This window comes from Puccinia triticina, chromosome 6A, assembly GCF_026914185.1.
Source record: "Puccinia triticina chromosome 6A, complete sequence".
Taxonomy (NCBI): domain Eukaryota; kingdom Fungi; phylum Basidiomycota; class Pucciniomycetes; order Pucciniales; family Pucciniaceae; genus Puccinia; species Puccinia triticina.
In genome coordinates, this window is record NC_070563.1 from 6,486,736 (window position 1) to 6,512,774 (window position 26,039).

Sequence of the window (26,039 nt, forward strand, 5' to 3'; positions counted from 1 at the left end):
TTTTTCCCTGATAAAATTGATGAATTTCTACATAAACCATTCTGTTCTTCCTGAAACAAAGTTTTAGGATTAATCCAGGGTGGCTCAGGGGTCTCAGAAATTTTGAATTGTTTTTTTTACTTCAACCATTGATGTTATCAGAAGTCTCCAAATCTACTTTTTGTCAAAAAAGGGAAACATTGACCCCTCACCTCTCTCAAAATACCATCCTTCCTGGGTTGTTAATTTGGTGTGACCTGAAATTTCCTGAAGATTTGGCATATCATCCTTGGTATGCTACATGCATATAAGGCATTTTGAAATTAGTTTAACATGTTTGAGCATATTTTTAGTGATATCTGGCAACCAATCACATTGTAGCTATTACATTTGGGGGTCTTGCAGTCATTCAAGGTACTGAATAAATGTTTGAGGGCATTTGATTGTTTTGGTACCAATATCATGGAAGAAGTCCCACTCTGGGCTGAGATACAGTGGCAGAAACACCAAGAAACTACCAAATTAGTGATATTTGGCAACTGATCACTTTGTGGCTGCTACATTTGGGGGTTTTGTGTTCACTCAAGGTCCACAGTGCATCTTTGAGGGCTTTTGATCATTTTGGTACCAATATCATGGAAGAATCCCACACTGCGCTGAGATATAGTGGCAGAAACACCAAGAAACTACCAAATTAGTGATATTTGGCAACTGATCACATTGTGTGGTCATTCAAGGTACACAATAAATCTTTAAGGGCACCTGATCATTTTGGGACCAATATCATGGAAGGTCTCCCAAGCTGTGCTAAGATATAGTGGTAGAAACACCAAGAAACTACCAAATTAGTGATAATTGGCAACTGATCACATTGTGGCTGCTACATCTGGGTGTTTTGTGGTCATTCCAGGTACACAATGAATCCTTCAGGGAATTTGATCATTTTGGTAGCAATATGATGGAACAACTCCCAAGCTGCGCTGAGATATAGTGGTAGAAACACCAAGAAAATACCAAATTAGTGACATTTGGCAACTGATCACATTGTGGCTGCTACATTTGGGGTCTCATGGTTATTTAAGGTACATCATGAATCTTTAAGGGCATATGATCTTTTTTGTACCAATATCGTGGAAGAACTCCCACCCTGCGCTGAGTAATAGTGGCAGAAACACCAATAAACTACCAAATTAATGATATTTGGCAACTGATCACATTGTGGCTGCTACATTTGGGGGTTTTGTGGTCATTCAAGGTACACAATCAATTTTTGAGTGCATGTGATAATTTTGGTACCAATATCATGGACGAACTCCCACACTGCGCTAAGATATAGTGGCCGAAACACCAAGAAACTACCAAATTAGTGACATTTGGCAACTGATCAGATTGTGGCTGCTACATTTGGGGGTTTTGTGGTCATTCAAGGTACACAATGATTATTTGAGGGCATGTGATCATTTTGGTACCAATATAATGGAAGAAATCCCATGCTGCGCCAAGATATAGTGGCAGAAACACCAAGAAACTGCCAAATTAGTGCCATTTGGCAACTGATCAGATTGTGGCTGCTAAATTTGGGGTTTTTGTGGCCATTCAAGGTCCACAATGAATCTTTGAGGGCATGTGATCATTTTGGTATCAATATCATGGAAGAAATCCCATGCTGCGCTGAGATATAGTGGCAGATACACCAAGAAACTACCAAATTAGTGATATTTGGCACCTGATCACATTGTAGCTGCTACATTTTGGGGTCTCATGGTCATTCAAGGTACATAATGAATCCTTCAGGGCATTTGATTATTTTGATACCAATATCATGGAAGAAATCCCACGCTGCACTAAGATATAGTGGCAGAAACAACGGCGGGTCGCTACTTTACGGTTATTGATATCGTAACGTTATCGTAGCGATTTTTGGTCCCTTTACGCTAACCGGACTGGTAGCAATGGGGAAATGTGGTGCAATATTGATATCGCACCGGGTGGGTGTTTTTTTTTCAAGGCCGCTACGATATCTATGGGCAGAGCAGCAGGTGTTTATCAACATATTGAGCAAGAAAAGGCCATTTCAGTGCTGATTTGGCCTTTCACTTCTCAATAAAGTGATGCTCTGCTTGATAAGGGCCAATTTGACCCTTAATTGCTTAATAAAATGTTAATTTTCTCAATAACACGTTACTTTACTAGTAACGGCTGTACAAAAAAAGGGCAGTTACAATAACCGTGACGCGGCGACCCGCGCGCTAGCGTTAACAATAACTGTAAAAATGTTAGGCGCAGCTCGCTACTTTACTCTACAGCCCCGGTTATCGTAGAGTAAATTAGCAACCCACCGTTGGCAGAAACGCCAAGAAACTACCAAATCAGTGACATTTGGCAACTGATCACATTGTGGCTGCTGCATTTGGGGTTTTCGTGGTCATTCAAGGTAAACAATTAATCTTTGAGGTCATGTGATCATTTAGGTATCAATATCATGGAAGAACTCCCATGCTGCGCTGAGATATAGTGGCAGAAACACCAAGAAACTACCAAATTAGTGACATTTGGCAACTGATCAGATTGTGGCTGCTACATTTGGGGGTTTTGTGGCCATTCAAGGTACACAATACATCTTTGAGGGCATTTGAACATTTTGGTACCAATATCATGGAATAAATTCCCTTCTGCGCTGAGATATAGTGGCAGAAACACCAAGAAACTACCAAATTAGTGACATTTGTCAACTGATCAGATTGTGGCTGCTGCATTTGGGGGTTTTGTGGTTGTTCAAGGTACACAATGAATTTTTGAGGGCATTTGATCATTTTGGTACCAATATCATGGAAGAACTCCAATGCTGCACCAAGACATAGTGGCAGAAACACCAAGAAACTACCAAATTAGTGACATTTGGCAACTGATCACATTGTGGCTGCTACATTTGGGGGTTTTGTGGTCATTCAAGGTACACAATCAATTTTTGAGTGCATGTGATAATTTTGGTACCAATATCATGGACGAACTCCCACACTGCGCTAAGATATAGTGGCCGAAACACCAAGAAACTACCAAATTAGTGACATTTGGCAACTGATCAGATTGTGGCTGCTACATTTGGGGGTTTTGTGGTCATTCAAGGTACACAATGATTATTTGAGGGCATGTGATCATTTTGGTACCAATATAATGGAAGAAATCCCATGCTGCGCCAAGATATAGTGGCAGAAACACCAAGAAACTGCCAAATTAGTGCCATTTGGCAACTGATCAGATTGTGGCTGCTACATTTGGGGGTTTTGTGGTCATTCAAGGTACACAATGAATCTTTGAGGGCATTTGATCATTTTGGTACCAATATAATGGAAGAACTCCCACGCTGCACCAAGATATAGTGGCAGAAACACCAAGGAACTAGAGTTTTTCAAGCCAGATAATCATAAATCATCTCTTTTGGCAAAAGCTCAAATAGAAGAGTTGATAATGAAGGAGCTGGAGGCACATTGAATGTTTGGTCCGTTCTCTTGCGAAAAAGTGGCGTCCAAATTTGGTTTTTTCAGATCTAATCCTCTGGGCGCAGTGGTGAATAACAACGGAGTTATTCGACCAATCAACAATTTGTTGTTCCCACGAAACAATAATACAATCAGATCAGTGAATTCCTTTGTTAACAAAAGGTATTTCAATACAACGTGGGATGATTTTAAGGTGGTCTCCAGGTTCTTTGCATCTGATGACCACAAATTGGAGCTGGCTTTATTTGATTGGGAAAAAGCGTATCGGTAGATCCCTACAAGGATGGATCAATGGAAATATCTCTTAGTGAAAGATTTCAATGGGAATTTTCTGCTGGATACTTGTATCACCTTTGGAGGCGTTGCGGGTTGTGGTTCCTTTGGACGACCGGCAGACGCTTGGAAATTGATAATGAAAAACCATTTCAAACTGGTTAATGTCTTGAGATGGGTCGACGACAACCTCTTTGTCCGACTAAAAGGCAAGAGTGTGGACATGCACAACATAGTCAAGTTATCTTTAGATTTAGGTGTTTTGAAAAACGACAAGAAGTTTTCAAATTTTTCCAACAAACAAAAGTTCATCAGATTCGTGTGGAACGGGATAAAGAAGCCCGTTCAATTACCAGACGGCAAGCTGGAACAGAGGATAAATCAGATACTCCCGTTTCTGAAGAAAGGAGAAAAGTTTCATTACAAAGAAGTGGATGTAAGGGTCGGGAGACCCTTCACTGTTTGGAGGCGGAGGGACAAGGCAGTGAGGCCTTGGAGCGGTTCTAGAAACAATCTTGGGGCTTTATTTCATAGAGCTAGCTCAGTGAGAGAGGGATCAGTCCGGGGTCTCTCTACATACAAGATGAATCATAGAAGAAGGAGAAGAAAGGGAGTGAGAAGCTTACCTAGCTCAGTGAGAGAGGGATCAGTCCGGGGTCTCTGCTGAGCTAGGTGGGGAGCGGGGAAGTTCAGACTATATAGCTAAGAGTGAAATATAAGCTGATGTAATCAAGGGTTAGTCCCGTGTAACCTTGTGAAACCCAAGGGAAGTGCAGGGCTTCACAGTGGAGGTCCTAGCTGGTAGATTGAACCACGTTGCATACCTTTTGCCACACTTCAAGTGCCGCTTAAACTCAATTTATCAATGGCTAATGTCCTGGAAACATAGGAAAACGGCACGACATACACCTCTGGATGCACTTTTGGATCTGACTTTTTGGTTAGAGGCCCTAAACAATTTCAAACATGCAAGAATTATCAGCTACAGCCCACCAGTTGATGTGGGCTGGGTAGGCGACGTATCCACTTCATTTGGGATTGGAGTCCTTATTGGGAAGAGTTGGGCGCAGTTCAGGTTATGCAATCCGCGAGAGGACCCATGACGGATATCCTATTTGGAAACAATGGCAATTTGTTTAGGCCTCTTAATGATTTTGAAACCACGTCCACAAAAAGGCAAAACTTTGGTTGTATGTACTGACAACACAACAACGGAAAACAGTATCAACAACAAAGAATCCAGGGATGTGCAAGCAAACGCCTAATGGATGGGCATACAAGATATTCTGTTGGAGGAAGGTGTTGACCTTATGGCCAAGAGGGTTTCATCAAAAAACAATAAAGCAGATGCGCTTTCACACGGCATCCGGTTGGGACAAGAAGTACGACATCAAGTCATAATAGAGGTACTGGTTGACTTACGGGACGTGTTGTCTCAGGTAATCTTCACCGTCTAAGGCGCTTACCGGGCCCTTTTTTGGTGCAACAATTGTGATGTGTGGGGACAGCTCTTCCCTTTTGCGGTGTTTTCCCGTGGTACTGTCCTCTTTTTGCACGTATGAGGAGACCATTTGCTACACGGTCTATATTCACTTGTTTTGGTTTATTAAGTTACACTCTTTTAATTTTGTTTCTGAATGGTTTTTGGGAGACGTGAGAAAACAATTAGGTAGAAGTTGGGGGGTCTTGCTCAGGGTCAGGCTTCTCCCTGAGTTGTGGGTTTAGCGCTAGCCCTCACCTTCTCCGCTGGCCAGCAGCACCTATTTCTCTCCACCTCCAGGAAGGAGGGAAACTCACCAGTCACCAGTGCCCAGCTACCTCCATAGGCCGGGGCCCATCATGGTGACCTAATAACCAACAAGGTTTTAGGTGAGGCTCTCCACCGAGACCCAGAAACCAACCCTAGTGAAAACCTACCCTAAAGGTAGGGACCACAAGGGTATACAGATAAATCTTGCTTGCAAGCCCTGTGCTGTGGCAAAGATTTATTGCGGGGGTGCGAGTAGGGCACCGGGAGCTCCCCTCCGTCCATGGAGGCTGCTAAGTGGGCAGACCTGAGAGATCGGAGCTGGGTGGCGCACAGACCGCAAGAATCAAGCTGTCATGCAGATCGCAACCACACGCCAGAGAGACTCTTATAAGAGTCCCCAGCGGAGGGAGAGACACGCTCCTCACGCGTTCCCTCCCTTTAGCTCTCCCCTTGCCCACTTCTAGCGCTCGCCATTTTCTTTAGGCACCTCCCACCCACCCGTCTATACACTCAGGAGTGGGGTATGGTATACGCCTGAACCCACTCCTGTCTCTTGTTGCAGTTGCCGAAATGAATCACTATCATTTCTCACACCCTGGTCAAGGCCAAGGAGAGGGAAACCCTCTCTTGCCTCTCTTCCCACACTTGCTACGGGCAGCTGCGGCACAGCTGCCTGTGGCAAGTACCAGGCGAGAAGCGGCAGCCAAATGGATCCGGAAACGTGTGTGGAAGAGAAAAAGCGTAGACGGCTTGGATTATGGTTACCCATCTAGCCCATTTCAAAATTTTCCATTTTCTCATATGTACGCTCACAAATCACCCAATACAGCGGCACCACTGGATTCTACGGCCAAAACTACACAGAACACCATGAACAACACACCTTGCATCCCTGTCAGCCTTAGAGTCAACTCAGCTGACCTAAAGTCTGACTTTATCTACTTTTTACATATGAATTACTTCATATCTTTTTCATCTTAAGAGATAACCTTGTTTTGACTTCCTATTCTGTTTCCTCATGCAATTTTAACTCTGGTTACAACTTACCAATTCTTTGTAACTATACTCCTTCCCTGAGTTCTTGAGTTCTAGCGCGCATGCGCAGTTGTGACGTGTCAGCGCTACCAGGCACGCCAAACCACATGTACATATGTAAATTACATAAGCAAACTGTGAAAATTTTTGTATTCAGGATCCCCCTTGCCTGAGGAGGATCTACAGACTTCAGCACACCAGAACCACACCCCAGATAACCCCAGGATCACCACCAAAGAGTTTACAACACTCCCAGTATACCTACCGTCACAGGCACCTAGGATATTGACAGTAAGTAACCTCTTTAACTGAACCTTGTTTATCTCAGAGGTACAACTCTGTGTCTTGCTTGATCTGCTCTTCTTTGCTGGCCTTTGCCTCATTCTTGATCACAGGGCTGTCCCTGCTTAACATCATTCTTTTTCTGTGGTTTTTGCAAGAAACAAACCACATAGGTTTCCCTTTAAAGAACATTGACTATCCAGAAGGAAGCTAAAAAATTGTGGCTGGATTAAACTTGTCTAATCCAGGATCCCTCCACATTTCTTTGGTGAGAGGAGGCTGTAGCACTCTCTAGCACAGCTTGGCAGCACTCTTCTGAAGAGGTAGCATTGCCAGTGGATGTGAATTCCCACCAGAATAACCTCAAATATCTGCTTATCTTGATCCTGCTCAGTTTCTCTCTCTCTTTCTCTCTCTCTCTTATATTTGTATTTTCTTTATCCAAGGAAATCCAAATATTCCCCTCTTCTTTCTTGTGTCCTGCTGTCACTATAGAGACTCAGGCTCACAATCCCTCTGGATCAGAAGATACAACCCCTTCAAGACACCATCAGCCAGTTACATACACACAAAACACCATACTCAGGTCATGTAAACCGTTACATGAACCACACTCACCCAGGTCATGTAATCTGTTACATGGACCACTCTGACAGCTTGGCTACCCTTTACATATACTGTACCTCATCAGCTGCACTTATCACATTGTGTTATGTACATGTCATGCAGTGTCATGCAGTGTCATGCAGTGTCATGCACACTTGATGCAGGCTTCTTCAGTCTAATGCATTCTTATGCAGGTGCATGCAGACTAGTGTAATAGGGTCTGCAGTCTGACAGCTGACAGATGACATCATGCAGGATCATGCAGGTGTCAAGATAGCAAAAACCCCTCATGCAGCTTGCAGATGACATCATTTGACAGGCCAGGCCAGCTCAAACATCTCACCTCCTATTTCTCACTAGCTAAATTCTCTCACATGACATCATGACCTCATGTGACCTGTCAACCACCAGCCCAAATGCCTCATTGTAGCCTTCAGGGCAGCTAAAACCCATCATTCTCTTGTTCCCCTGGAGATTAAAATGTCTCACTGTTGTACATTTAAGGAAGCTCTCCTCCCCTCCCCCCCCCCCAGTTGTAATTTCTCTCAGCAAACTACTTGCACTCAGCTTACCCCATAACAGTACAATACTTGCTCACTCTACAGTATTAGCCCCACTCTATATTGTGGTTTTACACCCTTACATACAAATTAAACCATCATTACAACACTTACACATCAGCTACATCACCATAACCCTTAAGCCACCTGCTCAAAGTAGGCTATCTTTTGATACACCTCCACTATCACTACATTAAAGCCTTCCAATCTAAGATTGGGGGGCTTGTTTTAGTGTCTAGTGACCCAAGGTTCCCTCATAAATCACTTTCCGCACTCAGCAAAAGGTTCTCAGGAACACTTTTGAGCTTTACAACACCCCGCTTGATGACCGGACATCAAGCGGGAGAAGCTTCTTGATCCCCTGCAACAAAGACCAGATCACTGAAATGACCCAATAATACCAATATAATTATCTTTCTACTTCATCTGTTTTCAAGATTGCCTTTGTATTTGAAATTTAGAAATGTAAAAATATCCAAAAAGCCCTGACTCCTGAGGCAGTTGTCTGAGCCCAAATACCTGTTGGTCCCCGTGAGATTGGCGAAGTGCCCCGACTTTTATACCCGAGAATGCCCAACAGGTATTTTTAGAAAAAAACCCGGCCGGCCCCCGACCCGTTGGGTTGGATAGCCGGGTATACCTTCTGCTGGAAAATTACTGGGTGTGGCTGCAGAGAAAACCATACCCACTTGCGGGTGGTGCAAGCAACCTTCCTTCGGAATAGAGGCCAAGTTTTCCACAATATCAAGTATCTCCTTACTAGATTCCACTATGAATCTTCAACTTATTTAGTTGAGCTTTTGTCAAAGTCTTTTTTCAAAAAAAAAGGAGACTTAGTGGGGCATCATGAAAAGCCTGAAAACAAACAGACAAAAGGTTTTTTCATGCCATTAACTTAATTTTGTGGCAGAAAGTGAACTGGACGCAAGGGTCCCCTCAACGCTCTGCCAAATTGTTGAGAGAACAGTGGCCCGGGTCCAGTTCCCTCGACAGATTGGCAGACCTTGAGGGAACTGCTGTGTTCAGAGAACAGCCTAGTTCCGGGCCACCGTTCCTTCAACGCTTTGACAGAGCGTTGAGAGAACTGGGTCCCAGAACCGCCCCGATGTTAGAATAATCTTTGCGTTGAGAGAGGGTTCTGACGATGTACCGTCTTTGGGGTTTAACGGACGTTTTCCTCCCTCGAGCGTCCAGAAAACATTCAATATTTCGTCGAGCGTCGAGGGAACGCTTGAGATTTCCTCGATTGCACCTGTGGTGTAGGGGGTAACCAGTTTCCAGGCCCGCCGCCATCGTCCGCAAACCCGGCTTATAGTTTGGGGCCTTAGACACAACCCAAGTTTCTGGGTTGAAGTGCATGGATAATTTTCACATGTAGCTACAGATTATAGAAATACAAGATAACGTAAAACGCTTTGTATGTTTTAACCAGTAATTTTACAATTGATTTTACATGTTAACTCTACACGCAGCTACAAGTACAGACACATTCACGAGCTAGAGCACTGCAACACGTCTTGCCCTTTGGAAACGATGATTGTGTTACAGCCGAGTGATGGTGTGGTGGGATTACATGGGCAGCTTTAATGGTGGCGCGTACAGTATGATTCTTGGATAATGTTTCTCGTAAATAATAAGTGAGCTCGGACGGTTTATCGACTAGCCGAAGACTTCCACGTGGGATAAAAAGCGGAACAGAGTTGGTTTGTCAATCACTAGAAGAGCAAATTCAGAACTCTTTGTCAGTTTATTTCTTGCTTCCGAGTCAGATGAGGAATGCGGGAGATACCAACATGAAGAGGAGATCGCGACATTCACCTGAAACGACCCAAAAGAAGAAAAAAAACTGATCAGTAAGGAACTGTCCGAAGGGAATGGAGAGTTAGTGGACAGACCATGAGATGCAAGATGTTGAGGGCTTCGCAATTTTTGATTTTCCACCCGAACAGGCTTTCGATCGCGATCTGATGGATGTTGGTCCACTTCTCGACCACCTCAATGTCCTTCGAGTCCTCAGCTTTCGTGCCCCCCTCTGAAAGATGTGCGCAATGCGAGAGGAGCGACATCAGATGATAAAACGGCCGCTCTGGAGACTTGATCGAACTGGTTGACTGTCATCTCCCTCACATCGCTCAGTCATTTCAATCCAATCACAAATATTAATGTATGAAGGAAAAGCACTCACATGGGGCGCACAGAGTTTGAGTATCAACCTGACTGTCTTCATAATCTCATGTGATGTTTCGTTCTCTTTGATCCCCAGTATCTATGTATCAATCCAGTTGCAAGAAGACATCAGTTTTTTTTTTGTGTTCGAATGAATGGTTTTCGTAGAATAGTGAAATAGGAAAAGCGGGTGGAAGATACCTTGGAATGCAGCTCTGCAGAAGAGGTCAAGACGACCGAGCATGGCCGGTTTCCGATCTTCGTCCCGTGGCGATGTCGGACAACGAAATGGGCGGCGGTGAGGTTGCGGGCTTCGATGAAGCAGTGGTTCAAAGTCTTCCCATCCGTCCTTTAGCCATTGAAAAGAAAAAAACACGTTTCAGTCGACAGCATCCAGGAACAAATGGCTCAAGATATATATGTTTGGATGAGATGCGCACGGTGTGCAGAGAATGTGGATGGGCAATGGGCAGAGCTCGGGTGGGGGAAGACAGTCGAGCCCTCCGGGCAGCCAAGCGACGATATCAGCGACCGTAAGACTCCAAGAAATGTTATCGACTGTGGCCCAAGGTGATCAGGGAATATCAGTACACGCCGACTCTTACTGAAACTCTATTATTACCTCGAATGACTGGCCAGGGACACGAGTCTCCAGGGGCGCCTTGGAGAGGGATGGAGTCGTCGGACATCAACGCCGATGCGAGCTTATCGCCTTCGTGACTGGTAGGGTTCGGGCTCCATACGGAGCTGAACGAGCCGGTACAAAATCCCGATTGGTCGCTCGGTGGCGACGCAAAGTTAACATACTCTAAGAGAGTGTCCGATGAGTTTCTTGATGCTCTTTTATCTGCAACATTTGATCATTCAAGAAGACTGTTCGCTCACCGAATCTGTCCAAGCCATTGCTAAGAAACTTCGGGTTCCCAAGGGATGGGAGATGATCGAAGCGCGTATTGTGGGCGTTCACGAAGGCGCTCGGGGGGTCGAAGCCGTGGACATGTTGGCTGCAGAAGAAGCAGACCATCTGGGGCGGAGGCGGGTCGTTACAGGAGGCGTTGATGAGGGTGTTGATGCAGGTGTTACAATGGGGATGGCAGCACGGCCACAGGCGAGAAAGCTCGAAGTGGGGCTTGGTGACTCCACAGGACGAACAGGCCAGCAGGACTCCGTGGTTCTCGATCTCCCGAGAGGGGCTGTACCCAAACAGCTTGTCGTCGTCCACCCTCGGCCGGGCAAGACTCGCCGAGCCGGGCTTCTGGCGATCGGCTTGCAGCTCCAGCCAGTCTAAGCCTAGCTGGTCGAATTGCTGCTCGGGACCCGCGGGGAAATCCTGGTCGGAACGCAGGTAATCTAGGATCCCAAGTTGGTCAAGGTCCTGGTAAAAGTCCTCTTGCGGGTTTCGGACTGAGGGCAGATGGTCCAGACTTTCGAGGGCCAATTGGCTCGTCCAGGGCGCTCGATCCTCATATAAGGAGTATGAATCTAGATCACTCTCCGGTATCTGTTTCATAGCCAGACAAGTGATTAGCATGCTATTCTAAGCATAGAGTTTGGGGAGCAGATCGAGAACCCGTACCAAAATCTTATTATTTTTGTCATGGCTGCTTATTAGTGATTCCGGTTGTCTTCTTGAGTCGCCAGCTCCTGGCCGCTGAAAAGCTAGACAATCCAGCCAAAGGATCAGAAAAGCGTCGGGGATGTGAGAGAAAGAAGGATCAGCAAGAGAGCCCATGGATCCAATGCAAGCCGTTGGGGAGGGACACTGACGGTCTTGCTTGAGACGGAGCTCGAGCGAGCTTGAGTCAAAATTACCCTCCTGGTCCACGCTCTCAGGCGCCGGAGGAGAGTCCGTCCGGTCATGGGGATAGAAATAGGCCGGGGAGATGAGATGGTCGGGGATCGGGTCGGCTTGGTTGCTGGCGGTGAAGAGAGAGTAGTCTGGGGGTAATGCACACATTTTTGGTGCCGGCGGTTTTGAGGCTGGGTCTGGTCCGGCTGAGACAAGTCCAGCAGGGGAGTATCTCTCCTGGCTCTCTCTCTCCCTGGCTGCCTTTCTCACAAGCAAGAAACAGGTGAGTAGTGACTGGGTGATTCGGTGGCAGAGATGCAAGAAAGGGCTGGATGTTTTAAGGGAGGGAAGAAGGCGAGTTGACTGGGGGAATTTGGTTTTTTTGGATTAGAAGAGAGCACAGGAGAAGACTATTTATAATCTTCCCGGCCGAGAGCGTAGCTGGATGCCGAAGGGGAGCTGAGAGGCCCCAAGATAAGCCAAAAAATTGGCTTATTCCTCCCAGCTGGTCACATGGCCAGATGTGATGCCGAGCAGGGGGCAGGGGGGGAGTGAGGTGAGGGTGGAAGATCATCGGCGGGAGTTGACGAGAGAAGCCGGCCCATAATTAACGAGGCTGGCGGATTATTCTGTCTGGAAACCTTCTGGGTAATCACTCCATCGCCGTAAACTGGGGGCTCGCCTTCGAGATGAACGGACGAAGGAGATATTTATTTACAACTAAGGAGATGGGGTATGCTGCAAAAAGCAGTCAGGTTAGGGAAGCAGTTGGATTTCACAGTGATCCGGCTCAACTTCAATTGAGATGCCGCACCAACCAAATCCAATCAAACTTGACCGCCAATCAGCCCATCCGAGGCCACGCAGCGCACATCTGCCATCATGGACAGCACCAGTCCCCCCTGCCCAGCCAGCCGGAGATGGATCGACAAAGCCGCGCCCTTTTCAGAGTTTCACCATCGGCCTCCCCCTTCCAGACAGACCCCCGTCAAGCTCACTTCGAGATCCGCCCCCCCGGAAGCTTGCCCATGATCGGCCAGGCGCGGTTTTTTTGGCTTAGAAAAAACTCAGTTGCATCTCTTCGCACATAAAACATCGGCGGCCAAACTTTGAGGCAGAACGTTTCCTGGACTTGGAGAGAGCCAGCCGGCGGATGACCGATCATCGTCTTGCTTGATTTTTCCCCAGACATAATATTTACTGTGGCCAGCTTGTCCAACACGTCACGCCCCCGGCCAGCTTGTTTCTATTCACACAAGCACCCCCACCACATCCACGCCCATGCCGGTACGCTAATCATGAGCACCACCGGAGCTCGGCCTGGCCTGAGTGAGTTTTGGAACTTTTGGAAACGCCATCCTCTCCATCTCTCATTTCCCGCAAACACTGTTAACGATCACTCGTCGATAAGCGTGCCACAGTAAATTCGTAGAGGGAAATCCAGCAGACAACCGAAGTGCTCGCCATGTGACGTCGGACCCGGCCTTATCTTGGCCGAGGATTCCACTCCCCATGCAACATCAATGGATGTATCCTCAACAATTTATCCATCCGTCCAAGGCAAAACTCGAGCCGGAGGAGCCTGCGGGGAGCCCTAGGGAGCCCCATTGGGTACACGGCCTGCATCTGTAACTTCATGTCGCTTGAATGGTTTTGCGGTGCATGATTTGTTTCAGCTCTGGTTCTGTGTCTCGGAAAACCCCCTTCGGAGGGAGACATCCCGTTGAGGGACCTGGTGCGAAGCACACTCAAAACCGCCCCTGTAACGTGTTGCAACTTCGCTGGGAGAGGACCTATTTACATGCATACAAGATGAGACTTTGCGTTGAGGGAGGGTTTCAAGAGCGTATCGGAACCCTCCACGCCGCCACCACGTCCCCCGGCTTCATCTTGCCCGAAGGCGAAGGAAACACTGTGATTTCCTCGATCACTCCGGCCGTGTACCGGGCTCGCACAAATGCACTACAGCCCCGTCCCTCCGGCTGCCGGGTTGCTCGGCAGGTCCTCCCAGACGGTAAGGTGCAGGAGGGCAGGCCACACACGTCTATCCGACTAATCGCCTACGTTCCGGTGTCCAAGAATGCGAGTCGAGGCCACAATATCGCCGTCCAAGAATGCGGTGTGGCCCACGCAAAATCTAACACCTGTTGGATCATCCATCCTTGGTATGATTCCGAGACAAGACCTGAGACAACTCAAGAGTTATAGCATCGGTACCATACACATACATAAATATATGTTCCGAGAAGCTGCAAGGAATCACTGGTCTGGTGGGTGGGGGGGGGGGCTGAGGTGAAACCACTACTGGCGATGATACAGCCTGGTTCATGTTGCCGCAAAAGTCATCTGCCAGGTGCACATATAAACCCCACCCATCCTGGCTCACCACGAAGAAGCATCCAAGTCTAGTCGCTCCCCAAACAGCCCATACTTACTAGATAGCTTCAGGAAAACCTCGTTCTTTAGACTTTTTCACTCTTTACATACATCTACCACTCAATCCAGTCGTTAGTCTCTTCATCTTAGTTCGCCATCATGCTCGTTAGCCAAATCATCACCGTTCTGGGTTTTTGCCTATCCCAAGCTCGTGCCGCCGCTGTGCTTCCGGTCAACGATGAAGCGATCAAATCGTTTGTCGGATTGGTGACGCGGACTGATGTCCCCCTTGAAAACGCTCCTGGGTTTTCCAAGATCGCAAATAGTTTTCAAAAGCAACATTCCTTGAACGGTCAACAGTTTCACGAAGATTTCGCCAATGCCGTCAGCCCAATGCTTGACCTCAACGACGGGCACACCCCTTACCTCCTCGACAGCTTCATCAGCTTCAGAAAAACTCTGGACGACCCCGAGTTAGCCGATCATCCCGCGGTCCGGAAAGAACGATTACAAATCTATCGAAACGCTCTGTACTCCGAGCTCGTCCGTCTAGGCGAACACAAGACGGAGAAATTTAATTCAGAGAGCCTGCAACGGGCACACAAGAGCCTCCACGAATTGTTAAACAAGAACCCCGACGGCAAGCAACCCAGCCCCACTGAGATCTTTGAGGAACTCAAGCACACTGTCGAAAACTCAAACACCTTCAAACCCACGATGACATTCACCAAGCTCGACAGGGCGCAAGTCAACGAGCAGCTCAAGAAGACCAACGTGGCCGGCGCTCCGAAGGTCGGACCCCTCACCGGCCATCTCCCCATGGAACTGTTCACGACCCAATTCGACCACATGGCTCACCACCACCAACTCCATGCTACCGCTGCACCCGCTGTGGCAGTCGCTTAACTTCGTTCCAGTCCCACACTCCACACGGCGCCAAATCGAGAAGCACCAGGAACCCCCATCCTTCATTCCTAGTCAATCTTTCCATTCCTCTGTTCATAGTCATCCCATCTGGTTCCACGTCTCTATCCAATCTTGCTCCATATCTATCCATAGTTGATCAAGAAACTCGAGATAACATAATCCCATACACATAGCATGCTTGTCATCCATCTCATCCGAAGCTCTTTCCTTCCCTTCTTGATTGATTCGATCAATATAAAAGCGTGACTAAATCTATTTGTGAGAAAATGAGATGACTAAATAAGCCAAGTTTGTGACTATTTCCCCCGTCTTGCATCTTCCGAGAGATAAGGAAGGTTACCATTTGTGCATCTTTGAGCATTTTCATTGTCTCGAGTCCATATATCCACCGTCTTATAGTTGATATATTACAAAAACATGATGTGCCCTCTCATTTGAAGCCCGGTGAGCGCATTTAAGCCTTTGTGACACTCACAGTCACGTGAATCGTGCTTCGCCCGTCCAATGCGTTTGGCCCAGAGCAAGGGTGAAACAGCTGCGCTGAAAACAGCGCAAAAAGCGGCCAGCGCAGCGTTTTTTGGGCCCACTGCGCTGAGCTGACAGTCAGCGGGTGGGGCGCTGCGCTAAGCGCTGATTGGTCTCACCGGAAAAAAAAATATATATTTAGCGCGCTAAATCAGCGGGCAATCAGCGGCAGGACCGCTGCGCTGACGCTGTTTTCAGCGGAAAACCGCTGATATCAGCGGCTGCGCAGCGGTCTAAAACCGCTGATCCGAGTTGGTTAACCGCTGATATCGGCGATTAAAAACCGCTGATCTAGGTACAACATTCTAAAAAAAACCAATGAAAAAAGTGACTTTTTATGGGGTTTTGGAGTTTTTTTTTTTTTTGGGGGGGGGGGGGGGGGGAGAAGATTGGGGAAAGATAATTAATCAAGAAAAAATCAAAAGTAGACTACTATTTATGGGGTTTCGAGGTTGTTGCGGCAGAAGATTCTTGATATTTTTTGAACTTGGGATTTTTCTGAGCAGCATCAATAAGTTGACAAAAGGAATTGATCAAACAGTGTCAATATCAATATGAGTCAATTAGGAACTAAGGAGGAAAAAGAAAAGGAAGTTTGAGACTGACCTTCCACCAAGCTAAGACACAACCCTTCTTGTCTATGGGAAAATCACCTTTGGTGTAGCGCTCAATCTCGGTGTTGAGTTGGACTGCTTGGGAATTTTCCGGATAAAAATTAAACTCATCCCCATCACTTTTGGACTCCGGATCGGGTGGGCGCTCCGAGCTGGTATGTTTCGAAGGTGGGTCGGGTTCAACTTCGAGTGATTTCAGACAAATTTCACGTTCTTCAAAGGTTTCTCGAATAAGCTCAGTGATCATCAATTGCACTGCGGAAAAATGCGCTGCGCCTCACTGACAGCGGCGCTTCCGCTGCGGCAGCCGTCAGCGCTTGCACAGCCGAAACAGCGCGCTGACAGCTGAAATAGCGGTCAGCGGCAATTCAGCGCAATTTCCGCTGCGCTGTGCTTTTTGTCAGCTTTAGCGCTCATTTATCCGCTGCGCTAACGCTGATCACCGGAAATTGTCAGCGGTATAACGCTGATTGGGCTGGAGAATCAGCGGTGGACCTCTGCGCTGCGCTAAAAGTGCCGCTGATGTCAGTGCAGCGCAGCGGTTTCACCCTTGCCCAGAGCATCACATCGTTGTCGCGTGCAGTCACATTTCTTGTGCTGGCAGAAGTATCTCTTTGGTTTTTTGCAATACAAATCAAAGGCTTACTCTGCCTATCGGGGCTCTATAAGAAATCCTTCCAGCCAAGCTCCCCTGATCAAGACTCAGGTTGGTGGATGAAAGAGACAAGCATGCACTGCAAGAAAAACTCTAGAAACTGCTTGCAGTTGAGATGCAGCAAGCTTGAATCAAGCCTCAGCTCAAGCTGGAGTCAAGCATCCAAATTCTGTGCTGGTGCACCTTGATTCTATACCTTGTTCAGCATCCCAATGCTGAACATTCTGTAGTGATCATGCAGTAGGCTGAGGCAAATGTTCAACCTTGAAAATGAGCATCCCCCTGAGCACCCTGTTATTTGATTTTATTAAACACTCCATGTGAATCCAGCCAGGATAACATAAAAAGGGTGTGTCCACATGAAAGGGATATGTACATAAGAAATGAATATGTAAGCGTGAAAGGGGGATGTGAGAAGGTGTATTAACACATAAAAGGGATATTTAAACATGATGAAAGGGGTAATTATGCATGAAAGGGGTTTGTATGTATGAAAGGAGTATGTGCAGTAAGGGGTATTTGCACATGAAAGGGATATGTAAACATCAAAGGGGTATGTAAACCTGAATGATGAAAGGGGTATGAAAGGGATGTAAAAAACTCAAAAGCAACATGTAAACATGAAAGGTTCATGAAAGCATGATGAAAGGGGTATGTACCCATTTTGAAAAGGATAAATGCACATGAAAGGGATACACGCACATGAAAGGGGTATGCGCACATGAAGGGGTAACATTATGAAAGGGTTGAATGCATAAAAAGGGGTATGTGCACATGAAAGGGGTATGTGCACATGAAAGGGGTATGTGCACATGAAATGGGTATGTGCACATGAAAGGGGTATGTGCACATGAAAGGGGAATTTGCACAGGTATCAACTCACTATTTTGCAGCCTGTACTGAGTTTTTTGGAGCTTAGACTCACTCTTGCATAAATTATGCAATTTGCATGTAATCAACCAGTGCTTGATTCTTGCATGAGGCACAGCTTGCCTTGAGCTCTTGCATCTCAACTGCAAGCAGTTTCTAGAGTTTTTCTTGCAGTGAAGAATAACCGACCCAACAAGACTGCAGAAGCAACCGGACGCAACCCCGACCTTGGGGGACGTCCAAATCCCGGGCTCCCTGAATGCTTGCCGGCCTCATCCAGCGTATCTAATTCTCACGAGCACTGGCTGGCAAGAGCCGTGCACAAAGTGCATGGAAGACTTGTACCCAAGACAAGGAAGGTCACGCATGGGAATCTGAGTTTGATCAGGCATCTTTTTCTGTTTTTTTTTTTCTTTTCCTCACGACGGTGCGTGTGTGTTTTCACGTGTCACTCTCCTGTCAGTGTTAATGAAAATTGTCAAATGGACAAACTGTTTGCTGGCTAAAACAAAGTTTTTTGTTTTATGGCAAGTCTACATGTGGGGTTGCGGGTCATATTGGCCTGGCTGGGTCACAGGTGACTTGGAAGCTCATGGAAAATGGAAATCTAAAGTGTGGAAAAGGGAAAAAATGTATTGAATTTCATGGAGGCTGAGCAGATAATAATTAAGCTGAGTAGGTTGATCTAAAGCCAAGATTCTTGGCAAACTTGTGCTTCTCGCCAAGAAGCACAAGTTTTTTTTGCTTCCCACCATGCCTTGTTGGCTACGTTGGAAGTGTCTTTCCTGGTGAGCCTGCAAGGACAGTTGTTTACACCAAATACCCAAATATTCTCACGCAAGGCACACAGCCAATTGCCCTCTGGCTGCGGTCAATAATTGCTGCTGCACACTTTGACATGGTTCCATTGCTCACCACAAAGGGCCAAGGTGCGTAAGTCAGCAGCCTCATGTGGTCTCAACTATCCCCATGTTAGAATACCTTTTTAGACACTTCCAGATGCAGCCATTCCACGAAAGCTCTGGTTTCTGGAATGCTAGTTCTTTCATCCATCCATGACAATGTCTGTTTAACTATTGCATTGCCCACCCAACAACAATTGGCAGCTCCAATACCAGTGTCGGGAGAGTGGCGACATCATCACCTTTCTGTTTGTTACCGTTACCTTTACTGGTTACGAATGATTTGCTGACATTGGTTTGTACAGATTGGGTCAAGATAACTCACGTGCCATGACTATGAGCTTAGTCAAGTTGAGGGAGAAAGCCGTGTACATTATCAAAGTTGGATATGAATGAGGATTTGGAGGAATATACACATCAGGGCGCACATGGTCTTTGAGTATATTGAGTGTGGGTGCTCAGAAGATGTTTTGTGACCTGGGCTCTACGCCGGGGGATTGGTCTGAAGCTTTCGGGCCTGTTCTTTTTTCACAAGGGCCTCCCATTGGTCTTTTTGCGTCCGATAAATAGCAAGCGTGGCTCGGGCGTCATCGACCTTTACACATTCCCACATCGATATCGTCAGCATCGTCGGTTCTCCTTTGAAGTTAATTTGAAGACGAGTTTTCTGTCTAATGGGGGGGGGGGGGGGGTCGGAAGGCGACAAATGGAACTTACTGAACAATGGGAATCTTTTTGGATTTCTACGTCCAGCAAAAGTAATGCTAGTTTTTTTAGGCCGGGAAACTTTGTTTTGGCTAGCGTGCGGAGCGGCTGGTAGGCTGATGTGTCCCGAATCATGTGGCGAGGATGGGTCAATAGTAATGCCTGAAGATAATAAAAAAAAACGCATCAAATCAGCACAACCAAAGGGGGTAGCTCGAGAAACGAATTTAGCGGATGTGAATTTACTTGAAGGTCGTTTGAGATGGCATGGCCTATTAGGATTTTGTCATGAATCAGGTCGGCGACTTTTCGCGTGACCTCTTCGAAAGTACTGGCTTTGAGGAAACGAGAAATCTCAGCCAAAAAAAAAAAAAGAAAGGGTATGTGGACGAACGAAGAGATTGACGAACCATGTTCTAAATGCTGGGGCTTGATGCCACTAACCCAAGTGCGATAGTCGGTGACCTTCTCCTTGGGTCGGACGTAGGTATCAAGAACGACGTTGCCATAGTAGTTCACGATGCTCACTCTTGCCAAGGCGCTCCGCTCATTTCCTCGTGGCCCGACACCAACCATTTCACAATCGATCGCTAAATATTTTCCTATTCTTCAATCGAGAGCAAGGCGAGTGATTTAGTGGCCCATCCTTCCTAATCTACTTTCGATAGCCTCACTAGAAGATGTAATTCGCGTACTCTGTCTGCTTTGCCGAGGTGCCCTGGGTATAGTTTTGCTGCAAGATGTTGAGTAGTTTCTGGGACGTCGGGCTACTTGATGTTGATGGAGTAGAAGGTGCTGTCGATTGGATGCGAGACGAGGCGATAGCTTGGTTTCGAATTTTCTTCTTTTCTAGGTTGCGTGCTTTGACCGCAGCCGGTACTTTTGGGAGCTCCTATAATTTCAAATCAGTATGCTAATAGAGTAATGAAAGGAAAAATTAATCTACCGTTTGTAGGGTTTTCCAGTTCGAAGACTGCCGACCAGGTTTCCGATTTGTTTGGCGAGACGAGGTAGAGGGTGCGCCGGCCATTTTGTCTGTGCGGAGCCCGAGGATGAGTGAGAGTAAGAAGCTTGTGGGGGAAGTCGTTGTTATGGTTTTTATAAGTTTTTCGGGGAGGACCATCTCCCTTTGAAATACGGAACGCCTTGTGCTTTCGGTCAGACAGCGGACTGCGTGCACCCCCGAATACATACCGAATCCCGATCCATGTAAAGCCCCGAGCTCAACACAGTCCCGAACTCAACACAAGTCCCTCCTTGTGCTACCCTTCCACTTGCGGGAGGGACTTGGCCTTTATAATGTCCAACATTTGGCTTAAGGCTGCCCAGCCAAACAGCTAAAAATTCCTTCTAACCCCCATGTCACCATATACCCATTGGATTTTTTCACAGCCTCTGGCACCATTAGAATCAGCTTTTCTTTCTACATATTAGGGGGGTTCACAATATGATAAAAATAGGGGGTTGAGAAATTGACTCCCACAAATTAAAAAATCGACTCCCAAACGCAATTTACGTCGCGCGGACCGCCTCGGGACGTCTTTCCCGGGTCCTTGCGACCGCATTTCGACCCGGGGGGCGTTTTGGGAGTTGAAGTTTTAATTCCGCGATCCCAAACGGGAGTCGGGATTTTAATTTTACAGAAATTCCCAGAAAATAGAGAAATATTTATGTCTCCTCACTCAAGCACCTAAACGCTCCCAAATTTTTACAGAAATCTAGATACACTGTCTAGAAAATATGTTGAGATTTACAGCAGTAGAAACCATCAGGAAGGCCTTGTGGAACAGGGGGGTTAATTTGGCGGATTTCCTACTAAGGCAAACACCCAAAACCTTATCTACGGTGCTCCAAACGGCCCCAAATTTCTTCTGCCAGAAGAATACACTCTTTGAAACATAATTTAAGCTTCACGGCATTAGCAAACCTCAGGGACACCTTGTGTAGCCGGGGGGTGATTTGGCGGATTTCCTACTAAGGCAAGCCCCCAAAACCTTATCTATCGTGCTCCAAACGGCCCCAAATTATTTCTGCCATAAGAATAAACTCTCTAGAAAATATTTCAAGCTTGAAGGAGGTATTACACATCAGGAACACCTTCTATTGACCGTGGTGTAGTGTAGCGCAGCGCAGATGCACTATTTTTTAGCGTAGCGTTAGCACAATTGCGCGCATCTGCGCTAAAGGTACGCGCACAGGGTGAAAAGCCATTTCAGCTTTTAGCGTAGCTTTAGCGCAGATACACGCAATTGCACTAACGCTACACTAAAAGATAGCGCATTTGCGCTGGGCTACACTACACCACGGTCAATAGAAGGTGTTCCTGATGTGTAATACCTCCTTGGAGCTTGAAATATTTTCTAGAGAGTGTATTCTTATGGCAGAAAAAAATTTGGGGCGGTTTGGAGCACCGTAGATAAGGTTTTGGGGGTTTGCCTTGGCTACCCAAGGTGTCCCTGAGGTGTGATAATTCCGTGAAGCTCAGCATATTTTCTAGACAGTGTATCTAGATTGCTGTAAAATTTTGGGAGCGTTTGGGGACTCCAGTGAGGATATATAAATATTTCTCTATTTTCTGGGATTTTTTGTAAAATTAAAATCCCAACTCCCGTTTGGGATTGCGGAATTACAATTCCGACTCCCAAAACGCCCCCGGGTCGAAATGCAGTCACGAGGACCCGGGGAAGACGTCCCGACGCAGTCCGCGCAGCGTAAACTGCGTTTGGGAGTCGATTTTGTAATTTGAGGGAGTCAATTTCTCAACCCCCTAAAAATAAAACTTTAGAGCTGATTTTCAGGCATTTATGAACAATTTTTTAAAAAATGAAGAAGTTTCTCTGATTTTCAGGGGACACCCGGTCCGGTACACCTGGCCAGATTTTTAAAAATTTGTTGATAAAGGCCTTAAAGTTGACTCTTTTACTTTTATCCTATTGTGAACCCCCCTATTCTCATGTGTTTAACACAACACCTACCCCCATAAAAAATTGTTATAAAATTGTGGCTTGCAAGGCTGAAACCATGAGAAGGTGTCTGGACTTGACCTGCAAATGGCCCGGTGGGTCTGACACATTGTTGAGAAAATGCTTTTACAAGAATGGCTGCTGAGTGGCCAGTTCTTAATAAATTTACTTGAAAAAACATGTACAAGACAGCTGAGATCAAGGGCTAGACATGGTAAACTGGGATTTGGATTATAAGGAGATAGAGAATGTTGAATTGGACCCGGGTACCTTCACCGCCGGTACCCTTGCGCCTTTTGTAAAAAACAGGCACCCGGACCCGGACACAGCACCGCCTGGCGGGTACCATCGGTACTTAAGGCGGGTACCACAGGTACAACCAAGGCTATTTTTTGAAATGTCCTCTGTACACGTATATTTCTGATTTTATCTGCTGTGAAGATATGCATAACTATTTACTTAAAACTGTAATCAACTTTCAAATGATGTAAAAGAAATTTATTTAACTCAAGCAACTACTATCATTCAATCACTGCAGGGGCGGGTGAACATATCAAAGATTTATGGAAATCAAGTAACTAGGCTTCTTTTGTGGTGGACACAGATCATTCATCCAAAACAATCAATTTCCTTTTCATTTTTTTCCCAGTTTTCACTGAATCAGCAATTCCCGCTTTCCATGAGGCCAAGGCGCCTTCTTTTATCAGGTTGTTTTTCGAGTAGAATGCCACAGTCATCCCTACACCAGAGTTCGCAGTTGACACAGCGACAACAAAAAGAACTGCGTTGGCGCGACCCCCCTGACACCACCAAATTGTTTTGGTGGCCGACCTGATGTCTCTACGCGGGAGGCCATTGGCGCCGCAGTCGGCATTTCTTCCGATGCAGGCCTTGCGTCCGAGTCTGCCGTCAGCACATCCTTGACGCAAGGCCTGCGTGATGGAAGTGCATCGGCACATCCTTGACGCAAGCCCAGCGCAACACAAAATGCATCGCGCCGGGCCTGCGCAACACAAATTGCAGTACGCAATATTGTGCCTGCGTAGTAATTGCATTCGCTTGGCTGGTGGAAAAATTGCCTCATCCCCGGGCTCGAACCCAGAGCTATCAAACGTTATCTGGTCCAGCAACCAGGGTCCCACTTCCACTACTAGCACCACCCGCAAATGGGTGTGGTTTTCTCTGCAGCCACACCCAGTGGTTTTCCTGCGGAACTCGCGCGGCCCCCGAAAACCCGTGTGACCCCCGGACCCCCTAGCTGCATATCATTTGGGGTGCTTATGGGGCGGACCGGTCATCAAGGCATACACCTCAATGACCGCAGCCAGCCGGTCATTGAGGTGTACAGGTGCCTGGATCAAGGGTGGGCCGTTACGTTACCCGTAATTGGGAACATAACTGAAACGTAACTTTTGAAGTTACGTTACCCAGTAGTTACAGATACCTTGATTTTAGTTACAATATCTGCCGCAGAAAAAGGGCTGTTTATTTTCTAGTTACGTTACCCAGAAGTTTTCAACAAAATGGGTTAGGTTACAGGTTTGCCCAAATTTGGGTAACTTTGCCGTAACTTTCCAGGAGAAATGACTATCTGTGGGTTTTTTTTGTTCAATATGAGTACGTATTGGGCTCAAGTTGATGTAAAACAGCCACTGATGCCAGTTTCTGCCCAGGGTGTGAGGTCAAAATGGGTGCACAGCGAGGATTGAACCCGCAACCTGAATGTTGCAAAACATACAAGAGGCAAGCACTAAACATTATGCTAAATTCATTATTCAAATGAACAATTTTTTGGAAAATATTGAACAAAAAATTTCCACCCCAAAAAAGTTACATTATCCAAAACCTCCAAAACTCAAAAATAAAAAAAGTTACTTTACGTTACGTTACTCAAAAAAAATGTTTTGTTACCCAAATGGCTAATTTGGATAACTAAAAAAAAGTTACGGTATCCAATTAGCCCTCCGTAACGTACCGTAACGTAACTGCCCACCCTTGCCTGGATGGCCGGAGCCAACCAGTCATCTAGGCATACATCTCAATGACCGGCCAGCTGGCTGGTCATTGAGGTGGAGCCAACTGATCATCAAGGCATAAACCTCTATGACCGGAGCCGACCAGTCATCAAGGCATACACCTCAATGACCGTTCAATTGAGATGGTCATCGAGGTATACAGATGACTGGACGGCTCCAGTCATCGAGTTTTATGCCTTGATGATCGGTCGGCTCTACCTCAATGACCAGCCAGCTGGCTGGTCATCAAGGTTTATGTATACCTCAATGACTGTTCAGAAGGTCATTGAGGTACCTTTATACAACCCCAATGACCATTCAGCTGGCCGGTCATTGAGATGTATGCCTAGATGACCAGTTGGCTCCAGTCATCCAGGCACCTGTACACCTCAATGACTGGCCGGCTGCGGTCATCAAGGTGTATGCCTTGATGACCGGTCCGCCCCATAAGCAACCCAAATGATATGCAGCCAGGGGGTCCGGGGGCCGCACAAGTGTTTGGGGGGCCGCGCAAATTCTGCAGGAAAACCACTGGGTGTGGCTGCAGAGAAAACCATACCCATTTGCAGGTGGTGTAGATGAAAGAACTTTTGTCCTATCACCCAGTGTGCTAAACTAAAACCTAGTTTTCTTGTTCAGTATTTAAGGTGCTCAAAGTTGAAATCATAAAATTTTCATTACATAAAATCATAAAATCATAAAACTTTCAAATTATGATTTTATATGTACCATTTTAGAAATGTTGCTCTAATTTGAGTGTTTGGGTGTACATATTTTTTTCACCTCAGAATTTTATGATTTTATGCAAGTCAGCTTTGAACACCCTAATTCCTGCTGACAGCCTTTTTTTGACATGTTCTCTTTTTTTTTTTTTTTTTGAAAAATGGAACTCTCATTACCTTTCTCTGACATTCCTTTGACCCCGCGGGCGCGCCAACGCAACTTGAAGTTGAGAATCAAGCGGTGGTGTACTTATTGGGATGAGTGCAAGTCGGTGACGCTTTGCCAAAACATACACCAGGGGGGGATGTGTTGCACTCTCTAGAGAGTGCCAAGCCGTATCTTTATATTGAATTAGGTCTGATGTGAGTTCAATGTTAACCTTGAATCTTTGTTCACTTTATTTCCAACACAGGCATAACTTTAGTTCAAGTTGTTTTGGAATACTATCTCACACAATTCCAACACATGAATATATCTCTGCTGAAGTTTTGTGCTGGGTTCATCATTATCACGATTGTGGAATTGAGCTTCAATGCACACAATTTTATCCAATAATTCCCCTATCCTTATGCTCAAATATATCCTCAGCCAAGTGACAGGGAATATTTTGCATTGCAGAATTTTTCATTCAAAACAAACATAACATCAAATTATGAAAAGTTCTTGTAAAATATAGCAACTTCAGAGGATCAGCTAGCTGCAAGATGAATCTTTTGAGTATATTTATGTCATGCCCATTCCCATATCAAATTGGGCAGAAAGTAGTTTGAAAGCAATTTTTATTCTTCAAGTATCAAACAGTGTCAGAGCTAGGAAGACCTGTG

General features: G+C 46.2%; 4 protein-coding genes across 4 annotated transcripts; 2 read left to right on the top strand and 2 right to left on the bottom strand.

The window, feature by feature from the left end:
- Positions 1 to 9,644: 9,644 nt before the first annotated feature.
- PtA15_6A747 (uncharacterized protein) lies at positions 9,645 to 12,108 on the bottom strand (the record flags this gene model as incomplete). Its single annotated transcript, XM_053170485.1, has 10 exons — positions 9,645 to 9,700; positions 9,779 to 9,803; positions 9,881 to 10,096; positions 10,171 to 10,251; positions 10,353 to 10,500; positions 10,592 to 10,709; positions 10,774 to 10,959; positions 11,037 to 11,652; positions 11,728 to 11,810; positions 11,919 to 12,108. The coding sequence occupies 10 exons, from the start codon at positions 12,106 to 12,108 to the stop codon at positions 9,645 to 9,647; spliced, it is 1,719 nt and encodes a 572-aa protein (XP_053021672.1).
- A 1,644-nt stretch (positions 12,109 to 13,752) lies between these two features.
- PtA15_6A748 (uncharacterized protein) lies at positions 13,753 to 14,148 on the top strand (the record flags this gene model as incomplete). Its single annotated transcript, XM_053170486.1, has 1 exon — positions 13,753 to 14,148. The coding sequence occupies one exon, from the start codon at positions 13,753 to 13,755 to the stop codon at positions 14,146 to 14,148; it is 396 nt and encodes a 131-aa protein (XP_053021673.1).
- Positions 14,149 to 14,475: 327 nt separating this feature from the next.
- PtA15_6A749 (uncharacterized protein) lies at positions 14,476 to 15,222 on the top strand (the record flags this gene model as incomplete). Its single annotated transcript, XM_053170487.1, has 1 exon — positions 14,476 to 15,222. The coding sequence occupies one exon, from the start codon at positions 14,476 to 14,478 to the stop codon at positions 15,220 to 15,222; it is 747 nt and encodes a 248-aa protein (XP_053021674.1).
- A 4,071-nt stretch (positions 15,223 to 19,293) lies between these two features.
- PtA15_6A750 (uncharacterized protein) lies at positions 19,294 to 20,544 on the bottom strand (the record flags this gene model as incomplete). Its single annotated transcript, XM_053170489.1, has 6 exons — positions 19,294 to 19,404; positions 19,527 to 19,676; positions 19,761 to 19,849; positions 19,925 to 20,121; positions 20,210 to 20,406; positions 20,461 to 20,544. 6 exons carry the CDS (start codon positions 20,542 to 20,544, stop codon positions 19,294 to 19,296), a joined length of 828 nt encoding a protein of 275 aa, XP_053021675.1.
- Positions 20,545 to 26,039: the final 5,495 nt, after the last annotated feature.